At 45.8% G+C, this 15,942-nt stretch overlaps 1 protein-coding gene across 1 annotated transcript in view; it reads right to left on the bottom strand.

Moving 5' to 3' along the window:
• The window catches only part of LOC134929573 (ATP-dependent translocase ABCB1-like), a 723,752-nt gene that overhangs the window by 523,883 nt on the left and 183,927 nt on the right, over nt 1–15,942 (bottom strand). Inside the window, exons 7-8 of the mRNA XM_063925164.1 lie at nt 15,216–15,326; nt 15,005–15,130 (exon numbers count right to left, since the gene is read on the bottom strand). Coding sequence (XP_063781234.1) covers nt 15,005–15,130; nt 15,216–15,326 — 237 coding nt within the window. The remainder of the gene's footprint in view (nt 1–15,004; nt 15,131–15,215; nt 15,327–15,942) is intronic.

Raw genomic sequence — 15,942 nt, 5'->3', positions numbered from 1 at the left:
AGCTTCACGCATCAGTACTTGGAACTCTTCTGCTGCCACCCTATCTCCTGGGTTCCAAGTACAAATAACATAACAGTATTACCGGCCATACAACAAAAAACAAACCTAAACAGAGTGGTTTTCTTTTTTGGTAGAATCCAGTCCAGTTCAGAATCTAATCCAGTGAGGAATCGAATGTAGTCCAGAATCCAGTCCAGTTCAGAATACAGTCCAGCCTTGTCTTGTCCATTTCAGAATCCAGTACAGCCTTGTCTTGTCTAGTTCAGAATCCAGCCCAGCCTTGTCTTGTTTAGTTCAGAATCCAGTCCAGCCTTGTCTAGTCCAGTTTTGACTTTCTAGCCTGAAATCCTCCTGTGCCAACTATGCAAGCCCTGCAGGCATCTCTCTCAGCCTTGAACTCTGCTTTCAGTGCCTTAAAAACCTGAGCGGCTGGAAGTTTTGCAGTACTCCTTGAAGCAACTGCAAAACCTTCTGACCAAAATTTTGCTTATCCTGCCTGAATTTGTTGAGAGTTCATCTATCGCTAAAGAGACTCTTACTCACAATATTGTGACAAGAGAATCCTTAGATTTGGTTGGAGAGAAAAGGTTTAAAAGATTCCTGAGGACCAGGCTCATAGAGGAGGAGCATCAGTGTTGCAGAAACTGGAATTTATGCCTATATTGTGTGGGCGTATAGGCCACTATCTGCAGACCTGTGAGTTGCGCAAGCCAAAATGTGATGACAAGTCCTGCCCTCTGTCCAAGTTGAGTCAGGATTCAAGACCTACTCCTGTCCCAATTGTGGCAGAGGTACTTGTCACGAAACCCACACTAAAAAGCACTCTGTACTATAATTGGGGTCCTTGGGCTAGGGAGTGTCATTATAGATTCAGGAATCAAAGAATGTTTCTCTCATCTTTTGACTTAACTGTTGAATCAGAGTTGAAAACCCCAGTAGTGGAATCTCAGGGTCCTGAAGTGGTGCCAGATGCTCAGGGTCTAGGAGCGGTGCTCGATGCTCAGGGCCCAGGATGGGTGACAAATGTTCAGGGCCTAGGATGGTTACCCGATGCTCTGGGTCCTGGAGCGGTGTCCAATGCTCAGGGTCCTGGAGCGGTACCCGATGTTAAGGGTCCTGGAGCAGTGCCTGCTGCTAAGGGAACTAGAGCAGTGCCTGATGCTAAGGGAACTAGAGCAGTGCCTGATGCTCAGGGTCCTGGAGCGGTGCCCGATGCACAGGGTCGTGGAGTGGTGCCCGATGCTCAGGATCCTGGAGTGGTTCCCAATGCTCAGGGTCCAAGAGGGGCATCGGATATAATGCTTCAGGTGTCAATCCCAGAAGGGGTCTTAGAAACTGTTACCCTAGGTAGGGACTTGAAAGGCGTAACCCCAGAAAGGGAAATTAAAGCTATAGCTCCAAAAGCACAAGGGATCTTTGAAGCAATATCCCCAGGTGGGGTCTCAAGAGGCACAGCCCGAGGAGGGGTTCTAGAGGTCACTTCCACAGGAAAGGACTTAAGAGGCATAGCTTTAGTGGAGTTTATGAAAGTCATAGCTTCAGCAACAGTCCCGGAGGCCATAACCCCGGGAGAAGTCTTAATAATTATTGACGCATAGAGGGAGTCTGATGGTCCAGTCCCAGCGAGAGAGTCCGACGATCCGGTCCCAGCAAGAGAACCAAAGGCCACTGCCCCAGAGGAAGTTCCGAAGGCCACTGCCCCAGAGGGGGATCTGAAGGCCAGTGCCCCAGAGGGGGACCCAAAGGCCACTGCCCCAGAGGGGGTTCTGAAGACCACTGCCCCAGAGGGGGTTCCGAAGGCCACTGCCCCAGAGGGGTTCCTGAAGGCCACTGCCCCAGAGGTGTTCACGAAGACCACTGCCCCTAAGAGGGTCCTGAAGGCCACAGCCTCGAGTAAGGTCGGTAGTGACATGGTCCCAGCAAATGCACTCCAGTCAGTCAGATGGGAATGAAGCGGATCCTGATGCTTTTTATATTTCTACATCTATAGTCTTTAATGGGGACTTAGCCCAATATCTTGCACTCACCAAACACTATGTTACCATTATGCAGTCTAGACAATCTTTGGGCATCACTTCGGAGAACTTTGTGCTCTATCTGATTTACTCCTTTAGAGGAGAGCCTTTTGAGTGGGCGTCCAACTTAATTAAAACTGAAGATCTCATTCTTCAGGATGCCCGGGGCATTCAGTGATGCTGTAATTAAGAAATACAGTCCCAAAGAGATTAGTTCAGGTTCCTCATAAGTCACCTGTCTTATCTGCTGAGAGTGCACCGAATATTATAAAATCGGCACAAAAATCTCAACCTATTGTATTGACTGCAGGATGTGCTTTTCTGTCTTCTTCTTGCAGTACTTCTGAAAGTTCAGATCCCAAGGTTAGAAAACCAATCTCGGGAATGAACCCAACCTTGCTAGAAAGTACTGTGATAGCTGAGGAGCACCAGGTCCATCCGTCATTTTAAAAGCATTGCACACCAGGATGTCTCATCACATAAGCAAGCAGTTTATTCACAGTTCAGACAGGGTTATCATGACAATAACATTTAACTCCTTGTTCTCCTCTCCAGCACAATATTCATATGGGTTACATCAGGTTACATTTCCTTTCATTTGCTTCACTTGCAATAACAGCATTAACAATGATGTGACAGCATTACAGTGCAGTACATACCAGCGTAATTTCTGGGAATCAGTAGTGCGGCGTCCGCAAACTGAGATTCATTTAGGTGTGCTCTCAACCATTCACTAGGAGCGCTATCTAAATGGGATCTCTCATGGACACATTACTGAGGGCCTTCCACCAAATGTGGTTTCCTACCACTCACCCAGATAATCCTCTCCTGAAGACTCACACCTCCCGTCCTGCTTCTTGGTTATCCCTGAAGGTGGGGATCCCCTTTGTTTCTTCCACTGATTGCTCATGCTATTGCTGCTCTCACACTGCAAATCTGGATATCTTTTGCTCTTCCTAGCTGCACCTACATGCTGTTCCATAATGCCAGAGACTGTGGAGTACCATGCGTGTTCCACAGTCCCCAGACTGCATTTCTCCCGGTCACTAGCCTGTGCCATCCATCTCAGTCCTCAGCTCACACTGCATTCTAGCCTGTTTTTCCCTTGTCCTCTAAAAAACCCTCTACACTTCCTGTCATAGCCCCCTACATTTGACAGAGTCTGCAAGTAACTGGTTTAACTGGTTTTGGGGCCATAAACTCCCCCACTCACTGATTATAATCAAAAGGCTTTTGAAACTTTCCAAAATCTGTTAACATTCCAGTATCATCAGTATCATCAGTTCAGACAATATTTGGGGAATTACCTTAGTCAGAACTCAAGAACCATGTAAAAAAAGAAGTATAAAAAGAAGTAATTGCTGCCTCTTGCCTTGTTTAAAAAATAAATGAAAACAATAATTGTCTTGTGTCCAGTGGCCACCGTCAAAGGGGGGGGAGGGGGGGCACTGTTACAAGCTGTTGCCACAGCTTGTTTCTGTCTTCCTTTCATTCTCTGTTTAGACCAGTGTGTCGGTTTTTTTATGTATCCATTGTTTTTGATACCTGGATTTTGGGGTCCTTTGAGTTTGAGCTACTGCAGTGGCTCATTCCCCATTGCATTCTGTTTATGTGTTTAAGTTATACTGCTGTTTCTGTTCCCCTTGGCTTTTATGGGGTGTCCAGAGTCCACCCTTAAGGAGGGGGTGCTTTTATTAATCACAAGCAGTGGTTCTTTCCTGTTTGCTTTCTGTTCATGAATTTTATGTTATATTTCTGTTTGCATGCCAGGATTTCTCTTGTACTTGTTTAGAAGACTCTTGTTGGCCGCCTGTGGTTAATCTGTGTAACTGCAGCCTGTTTTCTATGTGTTAAGCCTGTCAGATAATATGGTCATTATGGGGTGAGTCTGTGTACTGCAGTCTGGCTCTTGTCTGAGTAGCCTCACCTGCCAGTATTTTGGCCATTATCTCGTGCCTGGCTTCCAGCCATCCTGATTGGGGAGTGCTTTCCTTATTACCCAGCTAGCCCTGAAGTCCAGAGGATGCCTTGCCATCACCTGAAGCAAGAGGTGTTAATGAGGTGGAATTCAACACTCTATATACTTCAGAGGATGGAGGAGCAGCAAAAGGCCTATACATCCACCTATGATATAGGCAAAGGAGGGGTAATGCACCTGACTCAAGCACAGTGGAGAATGATTTCTGTGTTGTGCAAGGTTCTCCAACCCTTCAAATTTGCCACATGTGAAGTCGTTCAGACACTGCCAGCTTGATTCAGGTCATTCCCCTCATCAGGCTTTTGCAGAATAAGCTGGAGGCATTGAAGGAGGAGCTAAAACAGAGCGATTCCGCTAGGCATGTGGGACTTGTGGATGGAGCCCTTCATTCGCTTAACCAGGATTCACGGGTGGTCAATCTGTTGAAATCAGAGCACTACATTTTGGCCACCGTGCTCGATCCTAGATTTAAAACCTACGTTGTATCTCTCTTTCCGGCAGACACAAGTCTGCAGAGGTTCAAAGACCTGCTGGTGAGAAAATTGTCAAGTCAAGCGGAACGTGACCCGTCAACATCTCCTCCTTCACATTCTCCCGCAACTGGGGGTGCGAGGAAAAGGCTACGAATTCCGAGCCCACCCGCTGGTGGTGATGCCGGGCAGTCTGGAGCGAGTGCTGACATCTGGTCCAGACTGAAAACCTGCCAACGATTACTGACATGTCGTCTTCTGTCACTGCATATGATTCTTTCACCATTGAAAGAATGGTGGAGGATTATATGAGTGACCGCATCCAAGTAGGCACGTCAGACAGTCCGTACGTATACTGGCAGGAAAAAGAGGCAATTTGGAGGCCCTTGCAGAAACTGGCTTTATTCTACCTAAGTTGCCCTCCCTCCAGTGTGTACTTTGAAAGAGTGTTTAGTGCAGCCGCTCACCTTGTCAGCAATCGGCGTACGAGGTAACTTTCAGAAAATGTGGAGAAGATGATGTTCATTAAAATGAATTATAATCAATTCCTCCGTGGAGACATTCACCATCAGCAATTTCCTCCAGAAAGTACACAGGGACCTGAGATGGTGGATTCCAGTGGGGACGAATTAATAATCTGTGAGGAGGGGGATGTACACAGTGAAAGGGGTGATGAATCGGACGATGATGATGAGGTGGACATCTTGCCTCTGTAGAGCCAGTGTGTGCAAGGAGAGATTGATTGCTTCTTTTTTGGTGGGGGCCCAATCCAACCAGTCATTTCAGTCACAGTCGTGTGGCAGACCCTGTCGCTGAAATGATGGTTTCGTTAAAGTGTGCATGTCCTGTTCATACAACATAAGGGTGGGTGGGAGGGCCCAAGGACAATTCCATCTTGCACCTCTTTTTTCTTTCATTTTTCTTTGCGTCATGTGCTGTTTGGGGAGTATTTTTTTGAAGGGCCATCCTGCGTGACACTGCAGTGCCACTCCTAGATGGGCCAGGTGTTTGTGTCGGCCACTTGTGTCGCTTAGCTTAGCCATCCAGCGACCTCGGTGCAAATTTTAGGACTAAAAATAATATTGTGAGGTGTGAGGTGTTCAGAGTAGACTGAAAATGAGTGGAAATTATGGTTAATGAGGTTAATAATACTATGGGATCAAAATGACCCCCAAATTCTATGATTGAAGCTGTTTTTTAGGGATTTTTGAAAAAAACACCCGAATCCAAAACACACCCGAATACGACAAAAAAATTTTGGTGAGGTTTTGCCAAAACGCGTTCATACCCAAAACACGGCCGCGGAACCGAACCCAAAACCAAAACCCGAAAAATTTCCGGTGCACATCACTAATATATACATACACATACTATATACACACAGTACAGTATATACACATATTTTATATACATTTATATATATATATATATATATATATACACACATTATATACACACTGTACAGTATATACACGTATTATATATATATATATATATATATATATATATAGTGGTAGACTGAATCTAGGTTGCAATTATGAGCCACAGATTCTGTGTGGCACAGGGAAGGTCCACCCACACAGGGAAGAAAAGGCAGGTGTGAGGACACCTAAGGGCTGCAGTCAGTGGTGTCGAAAGGGTGGTGGTGGGGGGGGGGTTACTAATTACCCGGGCCCGGGTCTGCTCCCCCCCATACCTATACTTACGGTCGGCGCCATCTTCCTAGTAATATCTTTGGGAAGATGACATCTGCACATTGAAAGCAAAGACTCTGGCACTGTGAGTCTATGCTTTCTAGTGCACATGCACCATCTTCCCAAATATCACTGGGAAGATGGCGCCGGTTGAGAAGGAGGCACCCACTTCCTGCAAACAAGGTAGGAAACAGGTGCTTCCCCCACGACCCCTGCATTAGAATGGTGCACCATGTGAATTATTATATCTTCTTTAGGTCCATAGGTATCCATAGAAATGACCTTGGATATGATGGTGGAGACCAGGTCCAGGGCACCAAACAGTTAAACTTTTTGCTAACAAGATGCACTGGTCCCACAGCTCAGGCTCTTCAGATCCATTTTGGTGCCAGCAGGCGCTGCATGCACCTTTAGACAAGGGGGCTGCGTGGGCAGCCCTAAGCTTTATTTTTATGCGTAACTTTTATTTTTAGTACTTTTTACATTGAGCAGCAGCGCCTATCAATCCTTAGGATACCAGCACTGCTCCTCCAACCTTTCACCGGCGCCGCGACTTCAGTTCTGACACTGGTACTTTCAGCGAGGACTTCCAGAGACATGCTAGTACAGCTCATATGAGGATCTCCAGACTGCAACCGGAGCATGATAGGCAGGTAAGACAGGTTCCCACTTGCAGTACCCGCGATGTGTACAGTCTATCCTCTGGTCCTGAGAGAGGGACCAGAGGTTGCTGATGTGTACCCAGACTCCGGCTGTAGTCTCCACTAGACCACCAAGGCTTATTATACTGGTGCTGGGAACCATTTATCAGGCCAGGGAACTGGGTGGTGTATGTCAGCCAGGAGAGGTAAGCACTTCCTCAGCAGCCCCTTCCCCAGCTCAGGCCGCGATTTAGTTGTGATCTTTTCTCATCTGGGCAGCTCATCCTCCACCCTCTTCCCCTCAGAGACTTACAGCTGCCATCTTTGAAGGCTTGAAATAGGTTCGAGCTCCATGTATACAAATCCTTGTAGTCAGGTTATACAGCGGTAAAATCCTACCACTCACAAAAGGTTGTGTAGTTGATGCAGTGCCCATTAGCAGTTACAAATACTTTTCTGCTTTGTATGTGACTTGTGCTAGCTCTGCTCTTTTCTGTCAGCTTATATCTGTCCCTTTAACTCTCATATGCAGGTGAATTAGGAGGGAGCTTTTACATCACATTTACTTTAGAGATGAGCGGGTTCGGTTCTCGGAGAACCGAACCCTACCGGACTATGCCTCCCGAGCCCGGATCTGAGTCAGGCTCTGGTTTTCCCGCCTGACTCGGAAACCCAAACGCGGCAAAACGTCATTATCCTACTGTCGGATTCTGGCAGGATTTGGATTCCTTATAAGGAGGCGTACTACGCTGCGGTTTTCAATCCAGTCTCAGAGAGTGTATTGAGAGGACGTGTCCTCAGTGTTCAGTGTCTGTGTGGGGGCGGGAAAGTGGGGTGGAGACTCTTGTGCTGTCTTGTGCTGTCCAGTGTAGTCAGCATATTGTGCTGCATCAGATCAGCCAGTCACAGTGATGGTGTTCTCTGCTGCCATATATCCAGTGTAGCTGTATAAAGTGCTACTGTGTTGTGTAGACCAGTGATAGTGTCCTGTCTCATCATTCATTCCAGTGAAGATATATGCTGCTGCTATATGTCCACTGTTGCAGTATAATAATTATAACAACAACAACCTGTTGTGCTGCATCAGACCAGTGGTAAAAACCCTGCCTGGGCTGCACACTGTTCACTATTTTTACTGTGTGTAACACAAGTCCCTGCAGCTATGTCTAGCAGAAGCTAGGGTAACAAGCAGCTTGCTGCTACCGCACTGGTATCATGCAGTGCCTGTTTATTTCCAGGGGATATGGGGCAGGATGGGCTGTGTGCAGCTTGCTACATGCCACCTCATCAGTCCACCCCCTCAGCTGTGAATCAGGAACCTCCGTGGGCTACTTTTCCACTAATGCTGTTACAAGTTGCAGACCATTTAGCCAACACAGCGGTGCCTTCCCCCTTCTCCTAAGGGGCCACAACAGTTAGTGTACCAGACCTTACTGGTCACATCTATGCCCTCTAAGGGTAGATGGGATCAGTACGTAATCCCGCTGGACGGGATCCCAGCGGTCGAAATCCCGACAGGGGTGGTGAGCGGAACGTGCCCCTTGCGGGCTTGCTTCGTTCGCCACGCTACGAGCACTGTGCCTCGCTACGCTCGGCACACTATTATATTCTCCCTCTATGGGTGTCGTGGACACCCACGGAGGGAGAATATGTCGGGATTGTGGCGGTCGGGATTGTGGCAGTCAGGATTCCGGCGTCTGTATTTCGACCACCGGGATCTCGTCCAGCGGGATGTTGACCGCATCACGGGTAGATACACTGACTAGTTCAGCACATTGCCTGGCTGCATCATCGGGGTGCATTTAATTTGCTGGCTGTCAGATCCTGACAGTCAGGATACCAACTCCAGAATTCCGACAGCCGATAATGCCACCAACCAGAATCCCGGCTCAACAGGACTATTCCGACTCGTGGGTGTCTAGGACACCCATAGAGTGAGAACAGATCGCATGGTAAGGGTAGTGAGCCACTGAGGCTGCTGCATGGTGAGTGCAGTGAACCCACAAGGGGACTCTTTGCGCTCACCCCACTACCGGCATTCTGGGGGGCTGAATGTCGCTGTTGGGATTTTGACAGCCAGCATCCCATCTGCTGGTAAATCATACTGAACCCGCGTTAACTAGTACTCTTCAGCAGTTGTTACAGGGTCAATGACCCAAACCTATCAGAGCCATCAGACGTGCTGTGACTTTGCGAACCACGCAGGTGTTGGACTCAGAAAAGTCATACGGTGGGGTAGAGGATGAGAAAGCCTCTCTCACTGATCTCCCTCGGCTGAAGAGGAACATCAATCCACAATGGATGTGCCTGCCTTGGTAAGGGCAGATAGATCTACCCTCCAGATAGAGGACAGGCAACCCACTCTTAGAAATGAAGCTCCGCTTTTCAAGCAGAAGAAAATAGTCATAGAGGAATTCCCTCACCAAACTTCTGAGTTAATTGGTGAAGCTTTGCACCAGGAAGGAAGTTCCATGTACTAAAGCATTTGACTTCCTTCTAACCTATTCTTGCTGCTATTTGTGTTAAATATGGAAACCACTCCAGTAGGGGACTCCCATGTAACTAGACTGGTTAACAGTTCTATACTTCCTACTCCTACAGCAAACTCTTTCAAAGAGGCTGCAGATAGGAAGAGTGAAGCATGCCTTAATTCTGCATACTCATTGGCAGGAGCTATCACTCTCCTTGCGGCGGCTGTTGCCTAGGTAGCCAGAGCCATGCAAAGCTGGACAGATACTTTACAGGAAAGTTTTGTTTCGGATATATCCTGACAACAGCAATCCCTGATAGAGCTGGGATGTAGCTTCCTATGTAGAAGAAGGAGCTTTGGATACAGGTATCCTGACATCCAAGATTTCAGCTACAGTTGTACTGGTTTGCCGCATTTTAGGGCTACACTCATGGAAAGCTGACACGAATTCTAAAAAGGCTTTAGAATTGGTACCATCTGCTGGACAGATGTTGTTTGGAACAGACTTAGGTAACATAGTGTCTTTTCTGGCAATGGCTAAGACAGCTTTCTTGCCTTCAGCACCTACACCAAGTCCTCAGTCTTTGCCCTTTCAGTCATTTTTGCCCTCAGGGAAAAGTCAAAGTTCAGTCCTTTACAAGGCAATCTGCAGCCACGAAGACTAAGCTCAACCCTAAGCTGGCCTGGGCTGCTAGACATCCAGAGGCCAAACCTGCAGATAAGACCTCAACCTGACGGGCGCAAACACCCTCCCCCCATCCACGGGTGGGAGGCCAACTTCTTTGGTGGTCTTCCAGTGGTATGCCATCTCATTCCTATGGCATCCCCCAAAACTGTTCTTTCTAACAGGCAAACCGTCAGACCCAGCAAGGCACTGCTTCTTCAGGATGCAGTTCAGTCATTGCTGCAATCAGGCATAATAGTTCTTGTCCCTGCAACACAAAAGGGAATGGGTTTTTATTCAACCCTGTTTCTGGTGCAAAAACCAAATGGGTCTTACAGGCCTATTCTAAACCTGAAATCTCTGACCAAGTACATCAGCGTGCTCAATTTCTGTACAGAAACCCTCAGCTCTATTGTCCTGGCCATGCAGCCTGGGAACTTCATGGTGTTTTTGGACATTCAGTACGCTTACCTACATGTGCCTATGGCAGTTATTTTCAACCTTTTTCAGTTTGCGGCACACCGAACAAGATTTAAAAATTGCCAAGGCACACCATCGGTGCCTCACGGAAAAAAACCACACACAGGGAAATAAAACAATATTATAAAAAACAAAATATGTCTATTTGTCCCAAAGGGGAAAACCACACACATTGTCCCCAACAGGAGAGCTACCGTCTTCACTATACAATGACGGCGGAAGAGCTGCCTGCGCTGCCCGATAGTGATACTGTAAATCACTATCGGGCAGTGCAGGCAGCTCTTATGCGGCCATTGTATAGTGAAGACGGCAGCAGATGGGGACTGGCAGCAGGGATCTCTGGCGGCGGCGGCACAACAGACAACCTCTGGTGGCACACCAGTGTGCCGCGGCACAGCGGTTGAAAAACTCTAGCCTATGGCATCTTCTCACCAGCAGCATCTTTGCTTTGCTGTTCAACAGCAACAGTAACAATTTCAGGCACTGCCATTTGGTCTGTCTACAGCTCCAAGAGCTATGCGAGTAATGGTGGCTCATATTTGTTGTCAGGGGATCAGAATACCCCTAAACCTGGATGACTGGCTGATATTAGCACACTCTCTGAAGGTCCTACACTGACATCTCCAGATAACCATCGCCTGCTTACTGCAACACTGCTGGTTGATCAATTGGAAGATGTCCGCACTAAGGCTGTGTACACATGGTGTGATATTTCTTTCGATTTTTACTATATAGTCAGTCAAAATCGTAAGAAAGTATTGTGCATATTGCACCATGTGTATAGTCCTTGCGATGCCGGTGCGCAGTCCCGCGGGATCGGCATTGCAAGGAAAAATAGACTGTGCAGGCAGCCCAACATTGACTATATCGGCAGGGCCGGGATCTGGCCCCATCGAATAGTCAATGTCGGGCTGTACGGCGCATGGTGCCCTGTCTACACAGCCTAACTCTTTGCCAGAGAACGGTACATCAGGAAGCTCTGCTGGATTCTCAAGCACAGAGAATCTCTTCACCTGCAGACAAATTCCTAGCACTGCAGCAGAGTGTACACAGGTTAATACATAATCTCAAAGTGGCAGTCCAGAATGCGATGCAGGTCATGGGATCGATGGTGTCAGCATTTGACATGGTGGAATTTGCACAGTTCCACTCCAGACCTCTAAAGCATCTGATTCTATCTAGATGGCATGGTCTGGCCCATCTAATCAGATCTCAGTTAATGGTGCTCACGCCAAAGGCTTTGCTGACTCTAACCTGGTGGCTGCAAACATCTCCCCTGGACAAGGGAAGACCCTTCTAGATCTCAGATTGTATGCTCAGTACCATAGACGCCAGTGTTCGAAGTGCAGTATTCGACCTGTACTCTTTACAAGGATGTTGGACTCTAGCAGAAACAGTCCTACCAGTGAAGTTCCTGGAACTTTGGATGGGTCACAGAGCCCTCATTCTAGCCCAAAAAGTTATTCAGGAAAAACTGGTACAGGTTAACCAAGGAGATAAGCACAGTTGTATGGCAATGCAAGAGGTAACTGGTACAGGTTAACCAAGGAGATAAGCACAGTTGTATGGCAATGCAAGAGGTAACGCACATCCTCTGATGGAAAGAATTATATAACCCTGCAATCTCTGCAGTGTTCATTCCTGATGTTCTAAACTGGGAAGAGGACTTTCTCAGTCAGCACGAGGTGCACCCAGGATAATGTTCTCTCCACCCGAAGGTCTTCCAAATCCTGGTAGAAAGATAGGGCCTACCAGACGTGGACCTGATGGCCTCAGATCACAACCACAAGCTTCTAGTGTACGGGTCCAGAACAAGGGACCCCAAAGCAACATTTGTGAATACCCTTGTAGTGAAGGGGTCCTTTTCATCTAGCGTACCTCTTCCCTTCAGTCCTACTGTTTTCAGGATAATTTGCAAATTCAACCAGAAAGGAGACACAATACTACTGATTGCGCCAGCATGGCCAAGACGTCATTGGTTTACCGACCTCCAGAGTCTGTCTATAGATAATCCTCTACCACTTCCTCTGCGACCAGACCTGTTGTATCAGGGTCCTTGTCTGCACCTGAACTTTGCTTGCCTGTCTTTGATGACAGGGATCTTCAATCATCCTTTCTGAGATCTAAGGATTTCTCAGGGCCTGTCATTCAGCCCATGCATAAGGCAAGGAAGCCAGCTTCAGTTCAGATATTTTGCAGTCTGGCATATGTACTTTCAATGATGTGCTGTCACATGTAATGACCCTCTGAAATTCACAGTATCTGGAATCCTGGCCTTTCTTCAGGCTGGATTGGATATGGGACTTCGTCTGGCCTCTCTGAACTTTCATATTCCTGCTCTGTCAGTGTGGTTTCAGAGATGGATTACCCCATTGTCGATGGTTAGGACATATCTTTAGGGAATATGTTTTGTTCTACAGGCCTTACAAAAGTGCCCTTTTGAACCTTTGGCTTCAGTTGACGTCAAATAGCTCACAGCCACGACATTGTTCTGTTGGCTATTGCCTCTGCACGTAGAGTAGCAGACTGTGGGATACTTTCAGGCAGTTTCCCATTTCTAGTTTATCCTCAAGATAGAGCTGTTCTTTGAACAAAAAAATTATATTTGCCTACAGTGGTATCCAGTTTCTATCTGAATGAGGAATTTGTAGACCCGACTTTCTAGTCATTGGACCTCTCAGTAGGTGATGCTTCGCTAGACGTAGTATCCGGGCCTTAAGAATATCTGTGTAATGTACTGACTCCATCAGGAACAATAATTCCCTCTTCATGCTTTATGGATTTCACAAGAGGCCTGCAAGTAAGCAGACACTAGCTTCATGGATTTGTATATACTCAGGCTGATTGCCGCGGCTGGAATCAGTGAAAGCTTATTCTGCTCGATCTGTGGGTCCTTTGTGGGCAGGACGCCGTGGGGCGTCTGCAGAGCAACTATGCAAGGAAGCCACATAGTCCTGTGTCCACATGTTTCTTAGGTTCTATGTCTTTGATATGTTTGCCTCCCAAGATGCTCCGTTTGACCCAATGTTCTCTCAGCGTAGGAGCACCCCTCCAACCCCCCCTTCCAATTTTAACTGCTTTGGGACAACCCAAAATCGTTCCTGTGGATACCTAAGGACTCTGAAGAAGAAAATTAGAGTTATGGTAAAACTTACCTTTGTTAACTCTTTTTCTTTGAGGTCCATAGGATCCACAGGACACCCACCCTGACGCACCTAGCTTCAATGGGTTACTCAGTTCCCATCTGCTGGTTGTGAGAGTGTGTTTCCTGTGTATACCATTCTTCCTCCCTTCTCTTCAACTCCTGATTTGGGCTTGTTGACTAAAACTGAAGAGTCTGAGCTGTGGGTGGGGATGAGGTAGAAGGACCAGTGGATCCTGGGAGCAAAAAGCTTAACTGTTTGGTGCCATGTTCCTGGTCCCCACCATTATCCTATGGACTTTGAAGAAAAATAAACAACAAAGGTAAGTTTACAATAATTATAATTTTTTTTACATTCTATTTTTTTTTTAACCTATGGCCCCACATTCATTACCAGGGCCTGGAGTGGCTCTCTACACCTCTGGGTGCAACTGCAGAGTGCAAAGAGTCTGGCTTAAACTATTACAGCTAGAGAAAGCTAATGCCAGTGTGTCCAGCCCAAGTGGGATTGTGAACAAACTCAGGGACTAAGCTACATGTTACTGGGAAGAAGCCAGCAAAGTGAGCCAGTAGGTACCTTACACAAAGCCTGAGAGCTACCTGCAAAGAATCAGGCTAGACAGTGAGACTGTATATGTGAGTAGTTAAGGCAGCCAAGCCTGGCTGGAGCCTGTGACATACTGAACCTGTGAGATACAGCACTGGAAAAACTTTTAGAGACTTATGTTGCAGACTAGCTGACCAAGGACAGCCAGGGGTGAAGAAGTAAGTTAGTGTACTAAATGGGGGCTAGGTTGTTTGTTATTTTCTGTTCATTTGTGTTGAATGCTACCAGTAAATTGTTTTTCATCAGTAGAAATACACTTGGACTTTCATCTATTAACCCTTTCCCTGCTGCACACTGATGCATCAATTTTACAAACATTTTTATGTTTGCAGAAACACTCGAACAAATGTTTAAATATTTATTTTTTTCTTCATCTCCAAAGGGAAAAGTACTCAGCACTTATGATTTCAAACACTTGCTTTCTAGCAAATGTAACATTACTTTTTTTTTCCTTTTCAGATATGCAGACAATTTTCTATTTAAACACACCTTCATAACAAGCTTTTTGTTTCCACTTCCTCCAAGCTCCAATCTCCAACCAATTACTAATGGATTTGTTTATTTACCTTAGGGTTCCTGCAAGCTTTTGCTTTGGCATGTTCTTTGTCCTGTTCCACCGGGGTCCCCTGCACTGACACTAAGTCGCAACTTAATCAAATTCCAGGGAGCAGTGCATGGTTTAAACCTGTGCCACTATTGTAGCAGCTGGGACATATAGACAGGTGGACCCAATCCATATTTACTCCTATCATTGGGCGTACTCAAGGATCCACTTTTAGATTATTTTTCTAATACCTGATTTGGCCATAATATGTTATTCTTATACAAAAAGTTATATCATACCTCTCCTTCTATTGGATCATAGAACCTCTGTAGTAGCTGAATGGTTGTGCTTTTCCCACAGCCACTTGTGCCAACAAGAGCAATGGTCTTTCCAGATGGTACCTTTAGGTTCAGACCACTGAGAATCTAAAATTTTGAATCAATGCAGACATTTAATATCAATATTAATAGGTCTTATTAATAAATATAAAAATATTATTTAAATACATACTTGTATATCTGGACGAGTAGGGTAAGCAAAGTGAATGTTCTTAAATTCAATATGACCAATTAATTTGTCTGGCTTGTGTCCCTCGGTGGACCCACTATCGATTGGGCGAAACTGATATAAAAAACGGACAATGTAGTAGAAAAATAAAAAAGTCTATATTGAGTAATATACCAATAATAATATACCAATAATAACATCAGATATCGGACAACTCACAATATCACACCTTTTTCTCTTTACCCAAGTTAGTTTTTTTTTTTTTTAATCAATTATATGCTATGCTAATTTACTTTTTTTACTGTAATGTATTTTTATATGCTCAGTACAGTATGGTCTCTGGACTACAGTGGGAAAATATATGTGTAGTTCTGAAGTTGTACAAGGCCATGCTCATAATGATCCTCATTGCAATATGAGTATCCATTATCCAAAATGCTTGGGACCAGAGGTATTTTGGATATGGGATTTTTCCGTATTTTGGAATAATTGCATACCATAATGAGATATCATGGTGATGGGACCTAAATCTAAGCACAGAATGCATTTATGTTTCATATACACCTTATACACACAGCCTGAAGGTCATTTTAGCCACTATTTTTTATAACTTTGTGCATTAAACAAAGTGTGTCTACATTCACACAATTCATTTGTTTCATATACACCTTATACACAGCCTGAAGGTCATTTAATACAATATTTTTAATACATTTGTGTATTAAACAAA

Source organism: Pseudophryne corroboree, chromosome 5 (genome assembly GCF_028390025.1).
Source record: "Pseudophryne corroboree isolate aPseCor3 chromosome 5, aPseCor3.hap2, whole genome shotgun sequence".
Classification (NCBI taxonomy): domain Eukaryota; kingdom Metazoa; phylum Chordata; class Amphibia; order Anura; family Myobatrachidae; genus Pseudophryne; species Pseudophryne corroboree.
This window is presented reverse-complemented; position numbering and strand designations above follow the sequence as displayed.